Here is an 18,793-nt window from a genome sequence, read left to right as displayed (position 1 = left end):
ACTGCTGGAGTGGGTAAACATTTGAATAAGATAATTTCGAATGAAAATTAGACTTGAGATTTAAAATAATTTTATTGTTTAAAAAATTTCAATGAATATTTTTTTGTTCTTGTTGGTTAAATTATTTAAGTTATGGAAAAAATGAAAGCATTGATAGCACACAGATATTAAATATTTAAATTTTTTTTTATTTGAGTTTTGGGTTTTGGGCCACACCTGGTGATGCTCAGGGGTTACTCCTGGCTATGTGCTCGGAAATCGCTTCTGGCTTGGGGGACCATATGGGACACTAGGAATCAAACCAAGGTCCGTTCTGGATTAGCCACGTGCAAGGCAAATGCCCTACTGCTGTGCTATCACTCTGGCCCTAAATATTTAAAGATTTTCTAAATATCTCTGGTGTTTGGAACAATGATCATTTGTCATTTTCTCCCCTCTTCTTTCCCTATACCAAGTCCTTTGGTTTTTTTTTTTGTTTTTGTTTTTGTTTTTTGCCCTTTTTGGGGGGCCACAGCCCGTGACGCTCAGGGGTTACTCCTGGGTATGCACTCAGAAATCATTCCTGGCTTGGGAGATTCCAGGGGATCAAACTGCAGTCCATCCTAGGTTATCACATGCAAGGCAAACATCTTACTGCTTGCACCACCGTTCTGGCTCCTCTTTTGGAAATTTTTTTGATATCTTGCCAACTGTCTACATCTTTTTTCACTTTCTCTGATTTTTGTTTTTGAGTCACACAGCATCACTCATGGTTACTCCTGGCTTTGTATTCAGAAATTACTCCTGGCAGGCTTGAGGGGCCAACAGGGATACTGGTGATCAAACCTGGGTTGGCCACATGCAAGTAAACACCCTTACTGCTGTGCTATCACTCTGACCCTGAATTTCTTTAATTTTATATGGCTTGATATTAAATCTAAACTTTAGCTAAGTTAATTAGTTAAACCTCGTCTTGAGGCTGGATGTTAAATAAACCATCAGAGTAACTTTAGACTATAGGTCTCACTTGTACTTCGGATCTAACTTAAGCAGGCTATATTTAATTTAAAGGATAATTCATTTTTATTCATTTCTAAAGCCTTTGTCTGTATGAATAGTGAAACAAAAGCTTAAATTTTAGGTCAATAGATATAATTTTAATTTGCTGTGAATTTAATAGTTGCTTGCATATATTATTGCTATTCCATAAACACAGATCAATGGAACTGTAACTGAGAACATGTCTTTAACGGATGCTCGAAAACTAATAGAAAAATCCAGAGGGAAACTTCAACTTGTGGTGCTGAGAGACAGCAGGCAGACCCTCATCAATATCCCATCTTTAAATGACAGTGACTCTGAAATAGAAGGTAAGGAGAAAGAGAAATTGTGAACTCAGCTGGAGGAAGGCCAGTTTTGTGTTTGTTCTATTGACATTTTTCAATTTTTTTTTTTTTGAATTTTGGATCATACCTGGTGATGCTCAGGAGTTATTCCTGAATCTGCAGCTCAAGAATCATTCCTGGTGGGCTCGGGACCATATGGGATTCTGGTGATCAGACCCTGGTTGCTACAGCAAAGCAAAGCCCTACTTGCTCTACTATTACTGTGTTCCCTCTCCTCTCTGTTGAGTGTAGCCATGCCACTGAAAGTTGTTTCCAACAAATGCTCTTCTTTTGAATTTTAATTTTTTTAATTAGCAATAATTGCACCTCGGATAAGCCTCATTGGCTACGATACTGCCACTGCGCCAAGTTGAAAGTCAGTTTTCTAACATGAAATTTTGGTGCTATTGTCAACTCCCTCTATAAATTCTTACTTGTTTAATTAAGTCTTTTTTCATTGCTTCTTTTTGGGGTCCACACCTGTCTGTGCTTAAGGATCACTCCTGGTGGGCTCAGGGGTACCACAGCTAAGTGGTGCCGGGGATCAAACTCTCATTGGCACATGTTAAGCAAGTCCCCTCCCTGTCATACTCTTTCTCTCACCCAAAGTCAACTTTCTTACTTTTCTTTTCCTTTTTTTTTTTTTTTTGTGGGGGGGGGGTGGGCACACCCGGCAGTACTTAAGGGTTATTTCTGGCTCTGCACACATCTGCACACAGAAATCACACCTGCCTAGGGAGACCATATGAGATGATGGGGATCAAACCCTCATCTATCTTGGGTCAGCTGTGTGCAAGGCAAACACCCTACCATTGTGCTACCACTCTGGCCCTGACTTTCTTACTTTAAAGGTTTGCTCTCAGTATCCTCAGCATCACTGGTGGTACCTGGAAGCTTTATAGAATTACAGAATCTCGGTCCCCATCCATCTTATCTGAATTCTAATAAGTGTGAGGGCAGTTTATGTGTAGCTTCCAGTGTGACATGCATTAGACTGTGTGGTGAAAGAGTATTCAGTAAATCATTTTTTGACTTTGCAATAGCAATTTTGATGGAAAATGTAATAAAAGAGAACATCCAATTCTGAAGTTGGCTTCCTCTTTATTTATTCATAAATTTTCCTTTAAACTGACTTCTCTTCCCTACGCCCCCCCCCCCCTTGGGAAGACAATTAGACAGATAGCCCATTATCCTCTAGCTTCTCTGCTGTTTCCCACCTTTCTTCCTCAGAGAAGAGTATCGTTTCTGGTGTCTTAAATATTTTATGGAGAAGTCTTTTCTTACGTTTCCACCCAGATATCTCAGAAATAGAGTCCAACCGATCATTTTCTCCAGAGGAGAGACGGCAGCACTATTCTGATCATGACTATCATTCTTCAAATGAGAAGCTGAAGGAAAGGCCAAAGTAAGATGATGTTCTTTTACCTTGCACGCACCTAAGTGTGTATACCTGCCCACATTTGTTCTTCTGTGCTCTGCTGAGGCATTAACACACTATGTGCTTAAGTTCAGGAGAGGGCACGCCTAGCAGATGGTCCAGAATGGGCGCCACCCCCACTCCGTTCAAGTCTACTGGTGATATTGCAACTGCAGTGGAATCTGAGAAACCCAGACACCATGAAGAAGGCACAGGTGAGGTGCAGTATGCACAGCTACGTTCAGAGCATGTGCTTTGGCAGGTAGGGCATTTGCCTTGTACATGGCCAACTTAGGTTCAATTCCTGATATCCCATATGGTCCCCTAAGCATGCCAGATGTAACTTCTGACACAGAACCAGGAGTAACCTCTGAATGTCATTGGGTGTGAACCCACATAAAAAAACATGTGCTTTGTGTGCTCCAGAGGCCTGCTAGAGGGAAGGAGAGAAGTTATTTTCAAGCCATTCTCATAGAGAAAAGTGGAAGTCTTGTCTCCTTTCCATCATGTGTTTGGGTGAACCTCACTCCTTCCCCATCCCACATCACCCCCAATATCTGGGATTGAACCTGGGGTATACCCATGCCAGACTTCTTCTTTTTTTTAAACATTGAAAAAAAATTAGAAAATTAAAAGAGGGGGCCAGAGAGATAGGATGGAGGTAGGGCATTTGCCTTGCATGCAGAAGGAGGGCAGTTCAAATCCCAGCATCCCATATGGTCCCCAGAGCCTGCCAGGAGTGACCTCTGAGCACAGCCAGGTTTAACCCAAAAAAACAAAAACCAAACCAAACAAGGCAAACAAACAAACAAACAAAAAACAACAAAAGAGCAGAGGCCAGAGAGATAGTACAGAGGTAGGGCACTTGCCTTGTTTGTGGCTGACCCTGGTTGAGTCCTGCCACCACATATAACCTCCAAGCACCACTAGGGGCCACTCTGGGGCATAGAGCCAGGAATAGCCCCCGAGCATCACTGGATATAGCTCCTGACCCATGTGTTTCCCCCACTCCCAACAACCAAGCAAAGAAAAACCCCCAATAAATATACCAGATTGACCCCATTTTGTTACCTTTTGAGGGAGCAGGGCATATCCTTTGACATTCAGGGGTTACTGCTGGCTATGTGCTCAGAAATCACTCTGGCTAGGGGGACCATATGAGATGCCGGGGATCGAACCAAGGTCCATCCTGGATTGGCTCCATGCAAGGCAAACGCCCTACTGCTGTGCTATCACCCCCCCCCCCATTTTGTTATTTTTTTTTTTGTTGCATTTGGTCCTTTTGTCCTTTTCCCCCTGATCTAGCTGGACTGTTCTCGCTCATGACAGTTCTCACATAAATGTGTGAGATTTTTGCCTCCCTTCTACCTTTGAGCCTCTTCTCAAATTCTCCAGACACTAGTTTGGTGTCCTGTGCTTCACTGCAAGTCTGGCACTGACCTGGCGTCCCAGTGGGTTCAGGGACCTTCACTTAAGATAGCAGCTTTAAATCCCAGGTGTCTTGGGAGTGTTCTTGACTTCCCTCCCTCTCTAATGTGACAGTGCTGAAACAATTGGAAGAACTGTAGTAAGAGAAGGAGCTTTTTGCTTACTTACAAGTGCCTGTTTTTAAAGAGGGTACAATATAGGAACAATGTTCCAAAAGATTGGAAAGCACTTGGAGAAAAGGTACAGAGCCTTCCTCTCCCCGCTTCTCCCTTCCTCCCCCCACTTCTCCCTTCCTCCCCCTTTGTCTAACAACTAAGAATTTACTTAAATCTGTTGTTTAAATGGTTTTAATAGAGGCTTCACCCTGGAACCATGTTGATTAGTCATTGTCCATTGGTGATTGAAGTCAGTCCCTGTCCCCTCTTCACTCCCAGAATTGGGTATGGGTGAAAGTTGGGTTTGTTTTTGTTTGTAAGCCATACCCTGCAATGCTCCGAGGTTACTCCTGGCTTGGCAGTAAGGAATTTCTCTTGATACTGGTCACGAGAACACTGGGGTGCTGGTGACTGAACGCAGTCTGTCATTTGGCAGGCAAGCATTCCACACAGATCTGGGAGCTGAAAATTATAACCCTCTAATTCTCTGTTGGTGTCTGGTAGCTCTCTCCCCTTCCACACCATCTTGAAGCTTTTCAGGAGTCCCACTACCACTTTACAGGAAGTGATACAGTGGCACGTGCTATTAATGTGCAGCTGGCATCCCACTTCTCTCTCTCTCTCTCTCTCTCTCTCTCTCTCTCTTATCTCTCTCTTATCTCTCTTCTCTCTCTCTTCTCTCTCTCTTCTCTCTATCTCTCTCTTCTCTATCTCTCTCTTCTCTCTCTCTCTCTCTCTTTTTCTCTTTTTTAACTTTTATATTTTGGCTTACACCCAGCACTGCTCAAGACTTAGTCCTGGCTCTGATCAGGGATCACACCTTGGGGGGGGACATGATGTGGTGCCAGGGATCAAATCTGGGCCTGCTGCATGCAAAGCAAGTGTCCTATGAACCCCTTCCTCTTAACCCTGACCTTTCCTTGGTGTGCCAATCAGACTTTCAATTGCATATTTACCTTTGGAACAAATATAATGAGGTTTCTAAGTTTTCAAAAAAGACTCATTTTTGTTTCTTTTTGTTTGTTTGTTTGTTTTTTGGTTATTTTTGGGGGTCATACCCGGCAGTGCTCAGGGGTTACTCCTGGCTCTATGCTCAGAAATTGCTCCTGGCAGGCTCGGGGGATCATATGGGATGCCGGGATTTGAACTGCTGTCCTTCTGCATGCAAGGCAAATGCCCTAACTCCATGCTATCTCTCCGGCCCCTCATTTTTGTTTCTTGATGACACATGTGATGTAAGGTTTATGCTTGACTTCTGTGAATGTTCTCGATCTTAGTGTTTGGATAGAAACTCCTATGATGGTTATAGCTTTATTTTTTTCCCCTTGAATCCTTAGCTCCTCAGCCAAAAGCACTCCCAAGAAGTTTTCTTCGGCCTAGTCCTGAAGATGAAGCTATATATGGGTGTGTATGTCATTCTCTTTCCCACCCCTTCCTTCATCCAAAGAATTTTCTCTCCTTACCCAATATCTGGAAGAATTTTTTAAACTACCGCTGGCGATTTAGCACAGTCAGCCACCTTTAAAGCAACCCCTATTGTTAGAATTTTTGAAAAAGAGAAATAACAAGTGGGAAAAGTCGGATGTGAAAGTGAGTGAATTTTATGATATTAGCAATGTATGTCTCCTCTGATGATTTATCCAGAATGTCCTGAAATATTTGAGTTTGCTCAGTCAGTAGCCAGCTGCCAGATCAGTGGAATTTTTTTTCTTGGTTTTTGGGCCACATCTGGCAGTGCTCAGGAGTTACTCCTGGCTGTCTGCTCAGAAATAGCTCCTGGCAGGCATGGGGGACCATATGGGACACCGGGATTCGAACCAACCACCTTTGGTCCTGGATTGGCTGCTTGCAAGGCAAACGCCGCTGTGCTATCTCTCCAGGCCTGGAATTTTTTTTTTTTTTAACTATATGCTTTCAGATGCTGTGGTGGCTTTAGATCCCAGCATGTGCTGATAGGGGTCATATCCCCAGTGCTCTGCACTTGGTGGAATCTCTGGCTTGGTGTTCGGGAACCCTAGCCCCTGGTTTAGAAGCCAGTTTTCTCTTGGAATAATTCTGAATGTGAATCAGATGGCTTCTGCTTGAGACCTAAGGGGCTAGAAGCATAGTATAATTGGTTGGATACTTAACCTTGAATTCAGTTGACCCGGCTTCAGTTTCTGGCATCCCATAGGGTCTCTTGAGCCCTGCTGGGGAGTGATTTCTAAGTGCAGAGTTGGGAGTCCCCCTGAGCACAGGCTGGTATTGCCCCCCCCCAAAAAAAGAAAAAAAAAAACAGAAAAAAATCCCCAAAACATTGGTGATCTAAGCCAAAATTTGCTTTCTAATCTCAAGTGGACTTAGAAAAGAAAATACTATCTCTTTCTCCCTCTTCTCCTGTAAAGTGTCCAGGAATATTTACCTCTCACAATTTCGAGAAAGGTAAAACCTCTAGATTCAATGAAAAGTGAAAGAGCTTTTTAAAGTACTTCCTAGAGAGTTTAATCTTAAATGGCTCATTTTGGTTCCCCCTTAGTAAAAATCCTAATCTGTGTTCTCTCTTTTCTGGAATGGAAACTATTGCAGCCCCAATACCAAAATGGTGAGATTCAAAAAGGGCGATAGCGTGGGCCTCCGGCTGGCTGGTGGCAATGATGTGGGGATCTTTGTGGCTGGTATCCAGGAGGGCACCTCTGCGGAACAAGAAGGTCTTCAAGAAGGGGACCAGATTTTGAAGGTAATGAAAGCCCAGCCCTGCTTCAAGAAGTTAGTAGGAAATTGTGGGAGGTGGTAGATGATCTTATGTAGGAGCTGGGAGTTCAGCTTGTAAAAATTGGCTGGTCATAGGTTTCTTGGTGGTCAGTAGTAGTAAGAGTTCTGAAATCCTCAGTCCTGCAAAAGCTTTCCTAAAAGTACCACTTGTGCCCCAAACCCATCCCTGTGTTTTCGGTGTATATAGTACTTAATTAAAACCTAGGCAAAGGGTGTTATTAATTTATCTTAACTTAGAGAGGTGTTCAGAAGAAGTATTTTTCAGAAGTCCTGCTAATCTTTGCTTTTTATTCATTCCTCCTGCAGGTTGTTCCTTTCCTCTTTTCCCTTCTCTTTTTTTGGGTTGCCTACACTAGGTTGGCACTGTTGGTTATGCCCGTACATGTGGCCTTGGTACTTGCTGCTGGGGAGTATGGGCACATTTCAGTGTGATACTTGCACACTTGTTTGCTCACATACTTTCTGCTAGAGCGCTTGTGGGCATGGCTATGGAGATCATATGTCCCTGGGGGGTCTTTCTCCTGGCCTCCGGTGCTTACCTGATTTTAGGTGCTTGCCTAGCTTGCTTTGGAGGTCACCCGTACTGTCTTAATGCTGTAGGTCTCAGACAGAAGAGCAGTGGAATGGTTCTTGGTACCTGCAGGTCCCAAGGCAGTGGTAACTGAGAAAAGGCAGCTTCTGGCATTGGTTGCTCTGAGTCCTCTCACAGCCTTTGAGCAGATCTGTGAGTCTAGCTTCATCTCTAGCTCAGGTTTCTATATCCATTCAGTGAGGGGTAATAGTACCTGCCCAGGGAAGATTAAAACCTAGATCACGCTCACAAGGCACCCTGCAAATTCCTGGCAAGGAACAGGAAGGTCTACATGAGTTCTGGCTTTCATGTTGGAAGACACCATCTCGCAACTTTCCTGTCTATTATTTGCATCTAAAATCATCTGGGATAGGGGCCAGCAGTATGGCGTTTACCTTGCACGCTGCCGCTGATCTAGGATGGACCACAGTTCTATCCCCAATGTCCCATATAGTCTCCCAAGCCAGGAGCGATTTCTGAGCACAGAGCCAGGAGTAACCCCTGAGCGTCATTGGGTGTGGCCCAAACACACACACACCAAAAATAAAAAAAGGATAGAGAGAATTCCTGGTTAACCAAATATTATGTGTGGGGGTTGGGGTTGGGGGGTCTCTTGGGGCTCCAACAGGGCTTAGTGGCCTACGTATTACTTGAACAGACTGTGTGGGCTTGGGGACTTGGTGATGCTTAGGTCTCACACTGATCTGGGGCCACTAGGCCAGACCTGTTATTTCTATGGATCAACTTCTGGTCAGCCATCAAATGACATACTTGCTAAACTAAGTTTCTGGCCTGGCATTAGATAGTTTTATAAGTGTTCCATGAGATTAATCCAACAGTCAGCATTAATAGGACAGTTCCTTAAAAGAATAGAATATTGTAAAACATAGTAATTTTAAAATTAAGAAAAATTATTTTGTTTTTGGACAATACTAGTGGTATTCAAGGCTTCTTCCTAACTCTATTGAGGGTCTACTCCTGGTATGGGTTGGGATATATAAAAATTTACATAATTTTTTCTTTTTTTGACTTTTGGTTCATACCCGGCAGTGCTCAGGGGTTACTCCTGGCTCTGTGCTCAGAAATTGCTCCTGGCAGGCTTAGGGGACCATATGGGGATCTCAAGATTCAAACCACCATTGGTGGGGCTGGAGAGATAGCATGGAGGTAAGGCGGTTGCCTTTCATGCAGAAGGTCATTAGTTTGAATCCCGGTGTCCCATATAGTCCCCCAAGCCTGCCAGGAGCAATTTCTGAGCACAGAGCCAGGAGTAACCCCTGAGCACTGCCGGGTGTGACCCAAAAACAAAAACAAAAACAGAACAAAACAATAAAGCATCATCAGTCCTGGATTGGCTGTGTGCAAAGCAAATGCCCTATGCTGTGCTATATCTCTGACCCCCAACACACAAAATTAATTTTCATAATGAACTAAAATTTTATTTTTTATAATTTTGGGGATTCAGAATGATAGTACAGCAAGTAGAACATTTTGTCTTGCATGTGGCCTAGCCAGGTTCAATTCCTACCACACCATATGGTCCCTTGAGCCAAGAATGATCCTTCAGGGCAGAGTCAATAGTAAGCCACAAGCATTGCCAGTTGTGGCCAAAGAAACAAACAAACACCCACACACAACAAAAACCCAGAGCTGGAAATACAGCACAGTAGTAGCGCATTTGCCTTGTACACAGTGAGACCCAAGGCGGACCCAGGTTTGATCCCCAGCAGCCCATATGGTTCCCTGAGCCTGCCAAGAGTGGTCGCTGAGTGCAGAGCCAGGAGTAACCCCTGAATGCCATCGGGTGTCATCCCAAAAATAAAAACCAAAACCCAAAAACAAACCACAACCCCAAACAACAAAATTTAAAATAATTTAGAAATTGAAATATTTTAATGTTATACAACCTAAAATATTTTTTCAGTTTATTAGTGGGAGGAGGTCGGGCAAAACCCAGCAGTGCTCAGGGCTTACCCCAGACTGCTCTCATAGGAGCATATGATCATAGGATCATAGAGATTCTGGGCATTTGAACAGATTTTGGCCATATGTAAGGTGAGCACCTTACATACTGAACTCTCTCTCTGGCCCTATATATCTATATGTCCCTCCCCCCCTTTTTAATCAACCATTGATATAAAAGTTAATAAAAGATACCTAGCTAAGCTTTGACATTACTTGTTAGATCTAATGTTCTTTTTACTGATAGAAAAATAGCACACTGAGTGGCAAGCAGAGGAGAGTGAAAAGTGGCAGAATTCCCATGGAGTAGAGCACAGAAAGATCTTCTCACTGGGTTTGTCTCCTCTGCAGAAGCTCCCATTTTCTTTTTGGAGCAGAAGGGCAAATACTTGCTCATGCGTTTTGCTGAAGTTTTTCAGTGATATTCTAGAATCTCTTGAGCTCTGCTTGGGATACTGGAAAACTCGCTCGCTGTGCCTGAGAGTACCTCCTGGGATCATCTGCTCCTAGGAAGTATACCATTTGCCAAATGTCACTGATAGCAGTCCTCTCTCAGTTCCAGCTTCTACCAGTTTACTCTTGGGCTACTATCCAAGGACAGAAAAGAACATATTTTTTTTTACCAGGTGAAGAGCCATAGGTCGATCACCAGCTAGAAATGTAGACATTTTGAAGACTCCAGGCTTTTGCTCTTGGAGACTCAAATGGTTTTGTATCATAGGGAAGAAAAATATTTTCTGCATATTTATGAAGAAAAGTGTGAATTTACAGAGGACTTTCTGTAAGAACCATTGTCCTCCATTTTTGGTGAGAGGATGAATATTAGAGTCAGTTCAAGGGGCCGGAGAGATAGCATGGAGGTAAGGCGTGTGCCTTTCATGCAGAAGGATGGTGGTTCAAATCCCGGCATCCCATATGGACCCCCGAGCCTGCCAGGGGCGATTTCTGAGCATAGAGCCAAGAGTAACCCCTGAGCACTGCTGGATGTGACCCAAAAAAACAAAAAAAGAAAGAGTCAGTTCAGCCAGTGTCTGAAACTGGATTGGCATCCGTTTATTATAGTTCTCCATTCTTTTTGTCTCATAGTTGGCCAATTTCAGAATCACCCATTGCTACTCTGGCCCCCTTTGTGGGAGATTCAAAGGAGAGGGAAGACATAACCGCAAAAACGTTCTTTTCATTGTTGTTGTTGTTGTTGTTGTTGTTGTTGTTGTTTGGTTTTTGGGCCACACCCCGCAATGCTCAGGGGTTACTCCTGGCTGTCTGCTCAGAAATAGCTCCTGGCAGGCACGGGGGACCATATGGGACACAGGGATTCGAACCAACCACCTTTGGTCCTGGATCAGCTGCTTGCAAGGCAAACGCCGCTGTGCTATCTCTCCGGGCCCTGTTGTTTTTTATCTTTATTTAAACACCGTGATTACAAACATGATTATAGTTGTATGATTACAGTCATGTAAAGAACACCCCCCTTCACCGGTGCAACATTCCCACCACCAATTTCCCAGATCTCCCTCTTCCCCACACCCCTACACCTGTACTCGAGACAGGCTTTCTACTTCCCTCATTCATTCACATTGTTATGATAGTTTTCAGTAAAAATATGGAACGCTTCATGAATTTGCGTGTCATCCTTGCGCAGGGGCCATGCTAATCTTCTCTGTATCGTTCCAATTTTAGTATATGTGCTGCCGAAGCGAGCACCATTATTGTTGTTTTTTCCAAGTACTAGAACCTTGAGTACTTACTGTCTGGCCCTAGCTGGTGACTGATTGGTGGGGAGGCAGGTCAGGTAGTATCTTCCTTGCTGCCTTAGCCCCCTTTTAGAATAGCATGAGACACCACTGCTCCTTGTCTGTCATCTATATGCTTCTTTAGGCAAACCCAAATGAAAACAAACTGAGAAGGGGCCAGAAAGACAGGGTTCAGAGTGATGGTATGAGTAGGTAGGATGTTTTGCCTTTCATGCAGTGGACTTAGGTTCACCCCATATGGTCCTCCATGCCAGCCAGAAAGTGCACAGAGAAACCCCTGAGTATTGTAGAGTGTTGCACAAAGACAAAGATAAAAACCCAAACAAAAAACTCAGACAGTATAGTGGGGAAGACCTTAAACACAGTTGACCCCAGTTTGTTTTTTTTGGCACTGTGTATCTTTGAGCTCCTCTAGAAGTGATCCCTGAGCACAGAGACAGGAGTGAGCCCTGAGCACTGCCAGCTATAACCCCAAAACTAGAACAAAGATACTCAGAGCCATCTGTATCACCTTTGCTCTTCCTCTCAGGTGAACACACAAGATTTCCGAGGGCTGGTTCGAGAGGATGCCGTTCTCTACCTGTTAGAGATTCCCAAAGGGGAAACTGTGACCATCTTGGCTCAGAGCCGAGCTGATGGTGAGTGGTTTGGCCATTAGTTTTATATGGGGGTGGGGGAGAGTCGAGTTAAAAAGAGGTTGGACGGGAAGGGAGGTGGAGAGAGGTCTTTGGGGACCAGAGGAGGCAAACCAAAACTTTACCACTGGGTAAGATGGGTCTGGCTCACAGTTACATAAAAAAGTTTGGAGCTTTCATTGAACTTTCTAAAGAAATGTCTTGTGTGCACTCACTCAAAGAATTCAAATTCCAGGAGTTCTTTCTATGCAAAGTAAGATTGCTTTTGTGATCTGTGGGAGTGTGTCCCAAGTGCCTGAGTTTTCCACATGACAGATCAGAGGACTGAACAGTCTGTACCACACTGATCACTCCCCTCACTGTTCTAGGCCTGGCTGCCTCCTTCAAAGCTAAGTCCTTCCCTGGTTTGTTAACTGTTTTAGGCTTCTGCATAGAAGGAAAAAAAAACCAAACAAACAAATCCAATAGGCTATTTCTGTATACATGCCTGTGCACATATAAACACAGAGGAAGAGAAGAAAGAAAGGACCTGGCTCCTGTCATGATGGAGGCTGACAGGCCCAGAGTCTGCAGGATGTGTCAGCAAACTAGAGAGCTGATGACTCACTTCAGCATGAGTCTGAAGCCCTGTGCAGTCTGTAATCTGGCAGACTCAGGCAGAACAGGCTTTGTCACTTTGGCTCAAGGGACGGGATCACCCTCATTTTCTTTCATGTCTTCAACTGATTGACAAGGCCCCCCCTACATGGGACCATGACCCACTTTTCTCAGCCTCCCAGTTAACAGTGTTACACACAGTCTCTCTCTTTCTCTTTGTTTTTTTGGGCCCCACCCATTTGATGCTCAGGGGTTACTGAGCGGGAGGGGGCGTAGAACTCAGAAATTGCCCCTGGCTTGCGGGGACCATATGGGACGCCGGGGGATCAAACCGCAGTCACGATCTTTCCTTGGCTAGCGCTTGCAAGGCAAACACCTTACTTCTAGTGCCACCTCGCCGGCCCCATCTCTCTCTCTCTCTCTCTCTCTCTCTCTCTCTCTCTCTCTCTCTCTCTCTCTCTCTCTCTCCCTCTCTCTCCCTCTCCCTCTCCCTCTCCCTCTCCCTCTCCCTCTCCCTCTCCCTCTCACTCTCACTCTCACTCTCCCTCTCCCTCTCACTCTCACTCTCCCTCTCCCTCTCCCTCTCCCTCTCCCTCTCCCTCTCCCTCTCCCTCTCCCTCCTCTCTTTTCTCTTCTCCCTTTTCTCTCTCATTAGGTTGGTCATCCTAATATCTGGTTTCCCTTTTCCCAGTCAAGTTGATAGCGTAAATTATACCATCCTAGCACTTAGCTGGGTATTCTTTAGCCTGTGAGCTATGATTCCCAGCAAGAGTAAAGGGAAGGGAAAGGGGTGATGAACAGGACAGAAGCTGGTAGCCCTTTAAAGGTGTATGGCTCGTGGCACTGAAGGTGTTGTGGACTGACGCTTTTATCTTCCAGTGTACAGAGACATCCTGGCTTGCGACCGGGGGGACTCGTTCTTCATCAGGAGTCACTTTGAATGTGAGAAGGAGACCCCACAGAGCCTGGCTTTCACACGAGGGGAGGTCTTCCGTGTGGTGGACACGCTGTATGACGGCAAGCTGGGTCACTGGCTGGCTGTGAGGATTGGAAACGAACTGGAGAAAGGTTTAATCCCCAACAGAAGCAGGTATCAGAGGTTCTACGCCCCCTCCCGCATCCCATCGGCTCTTCCTCACAAACAGACTAAGCCATGCAGCCCACTTCATGCTCCTTATCACATTCTTCTCCCTTCCTCCCTCTCCTCCTGGCTTTTAACAAGGAACAGGCTGGTGCCCAGCCCTCATCCATAAGAGATGCTGGCACATCTCTACCGCCACTCCACCACAAACAAGGTGGAGTGATTTTGGCAGAGAAGTATCCAGAGATTTTTAGGACTTACTCCTAACTGTGCCAAGGATTCACTGCTGGAGGTGCTCGGGAGGCTATATTGGTACCCAGATCAGCCACGTGCAATGCAAGAATCTTACCTGCTGTGCTACTGCTCCTTGCATCCTCCCCCGCAGCTCATTAACGAAGGGACCAGATTTGGTGAGGGATAGTCCCTGTGCCCCCTTTCTTACCAAAAGAGTCACAGTCCCTTCCCTTGGTTGCTTCTGTCAGAGCTGAACAGATGGCCAGTGTTCAGAATGCCCAGAGGGACAATGCTGGGGACCGGGCTGACTTCTGGAGAATGCGTGGCCAGCGGTCAGGCTTGAAGAAGAACTTACGCAAGAGTCGGGAAGACCTCACAGCGGTGGTGTCAGTTAGCACCAAGTTCCCTGCCTATGAGAGAGTGTTGCTGCGAGAAGGTGAGGAAGCCAGGAACACATGTTACAGACAGGGACCCAACAGAGCTCTGTACCTATTTTTCTGTATGTTCAGACCCTGAACAGTTAAATGCAAAAGTGTATATATCTCTTAGAGAAAGGTCAGGTATTAGAATGGGACATTAAATCAAACAAGAAATGAAACTTGAGCAAAGTGAACATTTCTCAGTTAAAGTATGATTATTTTTTTTCTGAGCTCACTTTTTATTTAGTATTTGGACTATACCCAGTGGTCCTCAGGGCTCACTCTTGACTCTGTGCTCAGGTATCACTTTTACTGGGTCTCAGGTGACCATCGATGGTGCGGGAGATTGAATCCAGGTAAGCTGTGTGCAAGACAAGCACCCTGCCCAATGTACTATCATTTCCAATTCCATCACTTATCTTTTTAATAGTGTCTTCTATATGACCTGTTATAAAATTTAGCTTTTGTAATGGGTAGGGAAGTAAAGGTATATTATTCATTAAAGAACTGGAGTATAAAGTTGGTGACTAAGCACACAGTTTCACATTTAGTCTTGTGATCTATAAGATGCTTTTGTTCAGGGCCGGAGCAATAGCACAGTGGTAGGGTGTTTGCCTTGCACGCAGACGACCAGAAACACTCTTGGGTTCAGCATCCTATATGGTCCCCCGAGCCTGCCAGGAGGGATTTCTGAGCGCAGAGCCAGGAATAACCCCAGAGCACTGCTGGGTATGCCCTCCCCACAAAAAGGATGCTTTTGTTTTCCAACTCAGGTACTTGAATGTTGTTTTCATGTCCTTTCTCTTTTCAGCTGGTTTCAAGAGACCTGTTGTATTATTTGGACCCATAGCAGACATAGCACTGGAAAAGTTGGCAACTGAGTTACCGGACCTGTTCCAAACTGCTAGTATGTAATACTTTTCCTTTCCCAGTTTTTATTTTGGAAAATATCTCATACAGAAGAGTTGAAAAAAGTCAGCAGTCTGGGGCCGGAGAGATAGCACAACCAGTGGTAGGGCATTTGTCTTGCATGAAGCCAATCCAGGATGGACAGTGGTCTATTTCCAGCATCCCATATGGTCCCCCGAGCCTGCCAGGAGTGATTTCTGAGCACAGAGCCAAGAGTAACCCTTAAGCACTGCTGAGTATGACCCAAAAAACAAACAAACAGAAAAAAACAAGTCACATGAACTTCACCTGCCTGTCATAATTTTTAAATATTTTGCTATTGCACACACATAGTAGTATATACTTTGGGCTGAGGGGTATTGGGTCAACAGCTGGTGATGCGCTAAGGCTACTCCTGGCTCTGAGTTTTCTCTTGGTGGTATTCAGGGGGCCATGTAATACTGTATGCAAAGCACTGGGTTCCTGAATGCAAATATATGATAAGTGATTTGAACCATTACTCCGTCCCTATTACATTTCTTTTGTACAAGACAAAGTCTTCTGGCATATTTCCTGTTTATCCATGACCCCCAGATACTGATTAGACCTGCCTTGTGGCCTCTGTCCATTTCTTCTTGGATGATGCAAGGCTGAGTTGTTTCTGATATTCAAAAAATTCATTAGTTCTTGTTTGTTCTTTGACATGCAGAAACAGAACCAAAAGATGCAGGATCAGAGAAATCCAGTGGCGTGGTGCGGTTAAATACTGTGAGGCAAATTATTGAACAGGTGAGGAAAAAATTGCTTTTGAGCTTTTGGATCCCAGGTGTTGGTGCTTGAGAGCCCAACTCTGTGACCCAGACGTCCGTCCCACTGAGATTCAGAGGGCCAAGTGGTGGTGCTAAAGAATGAATCTGGGCATCTCACGTACAAAGTGTGTGTCCACTGAGTCAGCTGTCTAGTCCCCAAGTGAGACCCTCAGACAATGTCAGAAACATTCAGGCAGTTTGCTGCCCTCCTTTTTTTTAGAATAGAATCTTTATTTTAATAGGTACTAAATGTTAATGATAACAAATTTAGATGCTTTTGGCTACTTGTTGTCAGTGTTGTACCATAAAACTTGTTAAATCATTTCTGCAGAATTTCTAAAAGATTGGTAGTATTAAAGCAGACATAATACGGAGAGAAACATTTGTGGGGTTTTGTTTGTTTATTTGTTTTGGCTCACACCTTTCAATACTCAGGGGTTGTTATTCCTCAGAAATCACTCATGGTGTTGCCTGGGGACAATATGGAGTGCCGGGTATTGAACTCAGGGATTGAAGTACCTTACCTGCTGTACCGTCTCTCTGGCCTCCTGTTTTTTTTTTGTTTTTGTTTTTGTTTTTTTCATTTAAATTGGCAGGTTTTATATGACATAGCATAGCCATGATTTTCCCCTTACCCCCATTCAGTTTTTATTCCTATATCTTTGAGGGAAGGATTTTCAGGCATTACTCAGGAGGCCTTGGGGACTGCTAGAGTGGTTTAATGTGAGGACCCAAGATTGTGGGTGTTACTCAGGCCCTGCAGTGCTGGAGTTATCTATGCTATCCCAGTGGTGCAGGTGGCCCACAGGGATACATCATTTGGTACTCAGGGATTGATCCCAGGTTGTGAATAATTTCCCTAATTTAATTGTGGTAGAGCAGTGTTCAGAACATAACTCATGGCTGTATACTCAGGGATCACTCTTAATAATCTTAAGAGATTTATATGTGGTACCAGGATCAAGCCAAAGTCAGCTGTGTGTAAGGTAGCTTTTTTTGATGCTGTATGACTTAAGGCACATACTAATGTCACTTTTCCATTTCTGCAGGATAAACATGCATTGCTGGATGTGACTCCTAAAGCTGTGGACCTATTGAATTATACTCAGTGGTTCCCGATTGTGATTTTTTTCAACCCAGACTCTAGACAGGGTGTCAAGACCATGCGACAGAGGTTGAATCCAACATCCAACAAAAGTTCTCGAAAGTTATATGACCAAGCCAATAAACTTAAGAAAACTTGTGCACATCTTTTCACAGGTAAGTGCAATTTAAGAGTGCTCAAAAATTGGTCAATGGAGAATAGAAGCAACACAAAGGTAATCTGAATGGAAAACAGTAATCTGAAATCCTAATCATGAGTCATTGAAAAGTAGTTAATCCTAAAAAATGGTGGGTATGTTGGGCCACTGACAGTGTATTTTAGCTGCTTGAAAATCACTATTTAGACATGCAACGATCCATGACATTCAATAACTGACCATTGAGGAAGTGCACAGTTTTGTGTGTATGACTAGGAGGCTAGAAGGCCTTACTTACTACTGGCACCCTCAACTCTATGAATTGTGCATCATTCTCTACTTAACATAATCTGTGTGATGTACTTACTCAGTGATTTCCCCTTCCCCCAGATTTGTAAGCATAAAAAACTTCTGGTGATTATGTTGTTTAAATGTCTCTGAGTTAACCATTTGTTACTTTGGATATTAGATTATGTTAAGGATTTACTATACTAAATTTCTTATGCTTATCAAATAAGAGTTCTTACTTTCTTTGGGGGGCACACCTGGGGGTCATTTTTTACTTCCTTTTATTTTGGTTGTTTGTTTTTTTCGGCCACACCAAGTGATACTCAAATTCTACACCTGGCTCTGTGTCATTCCTGGCAGTGCTCAAGGGACCATAGGGGATATCTGGGGTTGAATCTAAGTCGGCTGCAGGATAAACATGCATTGCTGCAAATGCTCTACTTGTTGTGCTATTGCTCTGGTCCCAGGACTCCTTATCTTTTAAGGAATCCTTATTCTTTATACAGAATAGGATATTTATGATGGATTAATATACATTTTTATTACATTTGTCTTTTATTAAATAAACATTTTAAGTGGGGGATGCCCAATATATATCTCACCCAGGATCTTAAACATGCAAGTGCTCTGCTTCTGAGCTTTTTTTTTTGGACATTGTTTTGTTCTCTTTCTCCTTTTTTTTTTTTTTTTTTTTTATTTTTATTGTGGCCAAAGCGAATTACAAATCTTACACAGTGATATTTAAGGTACACAGTGACAATAAATGAGGGCCTTTCCACCACCAGTATTGTCCTCCCTTCATCCCTGTTCCCAAGCATATATCCTTTATCTCCCTCCTTTATCCCCCAGAATGCTAGTGTAACTAAAAGCATATATGTTAACACTAATGTAAACCATTTTTTTTTTGCAGTTCCAGATATTTTTACTAGTGGTTTCTTAAAGGTTTAGAGTCAAAGGAGCACTGTAAGAACAATGTTAGAGGGCCCGGAGAGATAGCACAGCGGCGTTTGCCTTGCAAGCAGCTAATCCAGGACCAAAGGTGATTGGTTCAAATCCCGGTGTCCCATATGGTCCCCCGTGCCTGCCAGGAGCTATTTCTGAGCAGACAGCCAGGAGTAACCCCTGAGCACCGCCGGGTGTGGCCCAAAAACCAAGAAAAAAAAAAGAACAATGTTAGAGTGGCAGTTATCATTTGCATG

The 18,793-nt window shown here is 44.0% G+C and overlaps 1 protein-coding gene, 1 non-coding gene and 1 pseudogene across 6 annotated transcripts in view; 1 reads left to right on the top strand and 2 right to left on the bottom strand.

Moving 5' to 3' along the window:
* TJP2 (tight junction protein 2) overlaps window positions 1–18,793 on the top strand; it is an 81,791-nt gene that overhangs the window by 52,362 nt on the left and 10,636 nt on the right. For all 5 annotated transcript variants that reach the window (XM_049770929.1, XM_049770928.1, XM_049770926.1 and 2 more), the window contains exons 7-17: window positions 1,196–1,349; window positions 2,661–2,769; window positions 2,872–2,996; window positions 5,702–5,768; window positions 6,930–7,080; window positions 11,932–12,040; window positions 13,514–13,724; window positions 14,198–14,385; window positions 15,180–15,275; window positions 15,966–16,045; window positions 17,115–17,325. In XM_049770929.1, coding sequence (XP_049626886.1) covers window positions 1,196–1,349; window positions 2,661–2,769; window positions 2,872–2,996; window positions 5,702–5,768; window positions 6,930–7,080; window positions 11,932–12,040; window positions 13,514–13,724; window positions 14,198–14,385; window positions 15,180–15,275; window positions 15,966–16,045; window positions 17,115–17,325 — 1,501 coding nt within the window. The remainder of the gene's footprint in view (window positions 1–1,195; window positions 1,350–2,660; window positions 2,770–2,871; window positions 2,997–5,701; window positions 5,769–6,929; window positions 7,081–11,931; window positions 12,041–13,513; window positions 13,725–14,197; window positions 14,386–15,179; window positions 15,276–15,965; window positions 16,046–17,114; window positions 17,326–18,793) is intronic.
* Window positions 1,623–1,736, bottom strand: LOC126005495 (uncharacterized; annotated as a pseudogene).
* Window positions 11,246–11,352, bottom strand: LOC126005518 (U6 spliceosomal RNA). The gene has a single exon (XR_007494570.1). It is a non-coding gene; the product is annotated as a U6 spliceosomal RNA (small nuclear RNA).

The sequence above is a fragment of the Suncus etruscus genome, chromosome 3, assembly GCF_024139225.1.
Source record: "Suncus etruscus isolate mSunEtr1 chromosome 3, mSunEtr1.pri.cur, whole genome shotgun sequence".
NCBI classification, from domain to species: domain Eukaryota; kingdom Metazoa; phylum Chordata; class Mammalia; order Eulipotyphla; family Soricidae; genus Suncus; species Suncus etruscus.
This window is presented reverse-complemented; position numbering and strand designations above follow the sequence as displayed.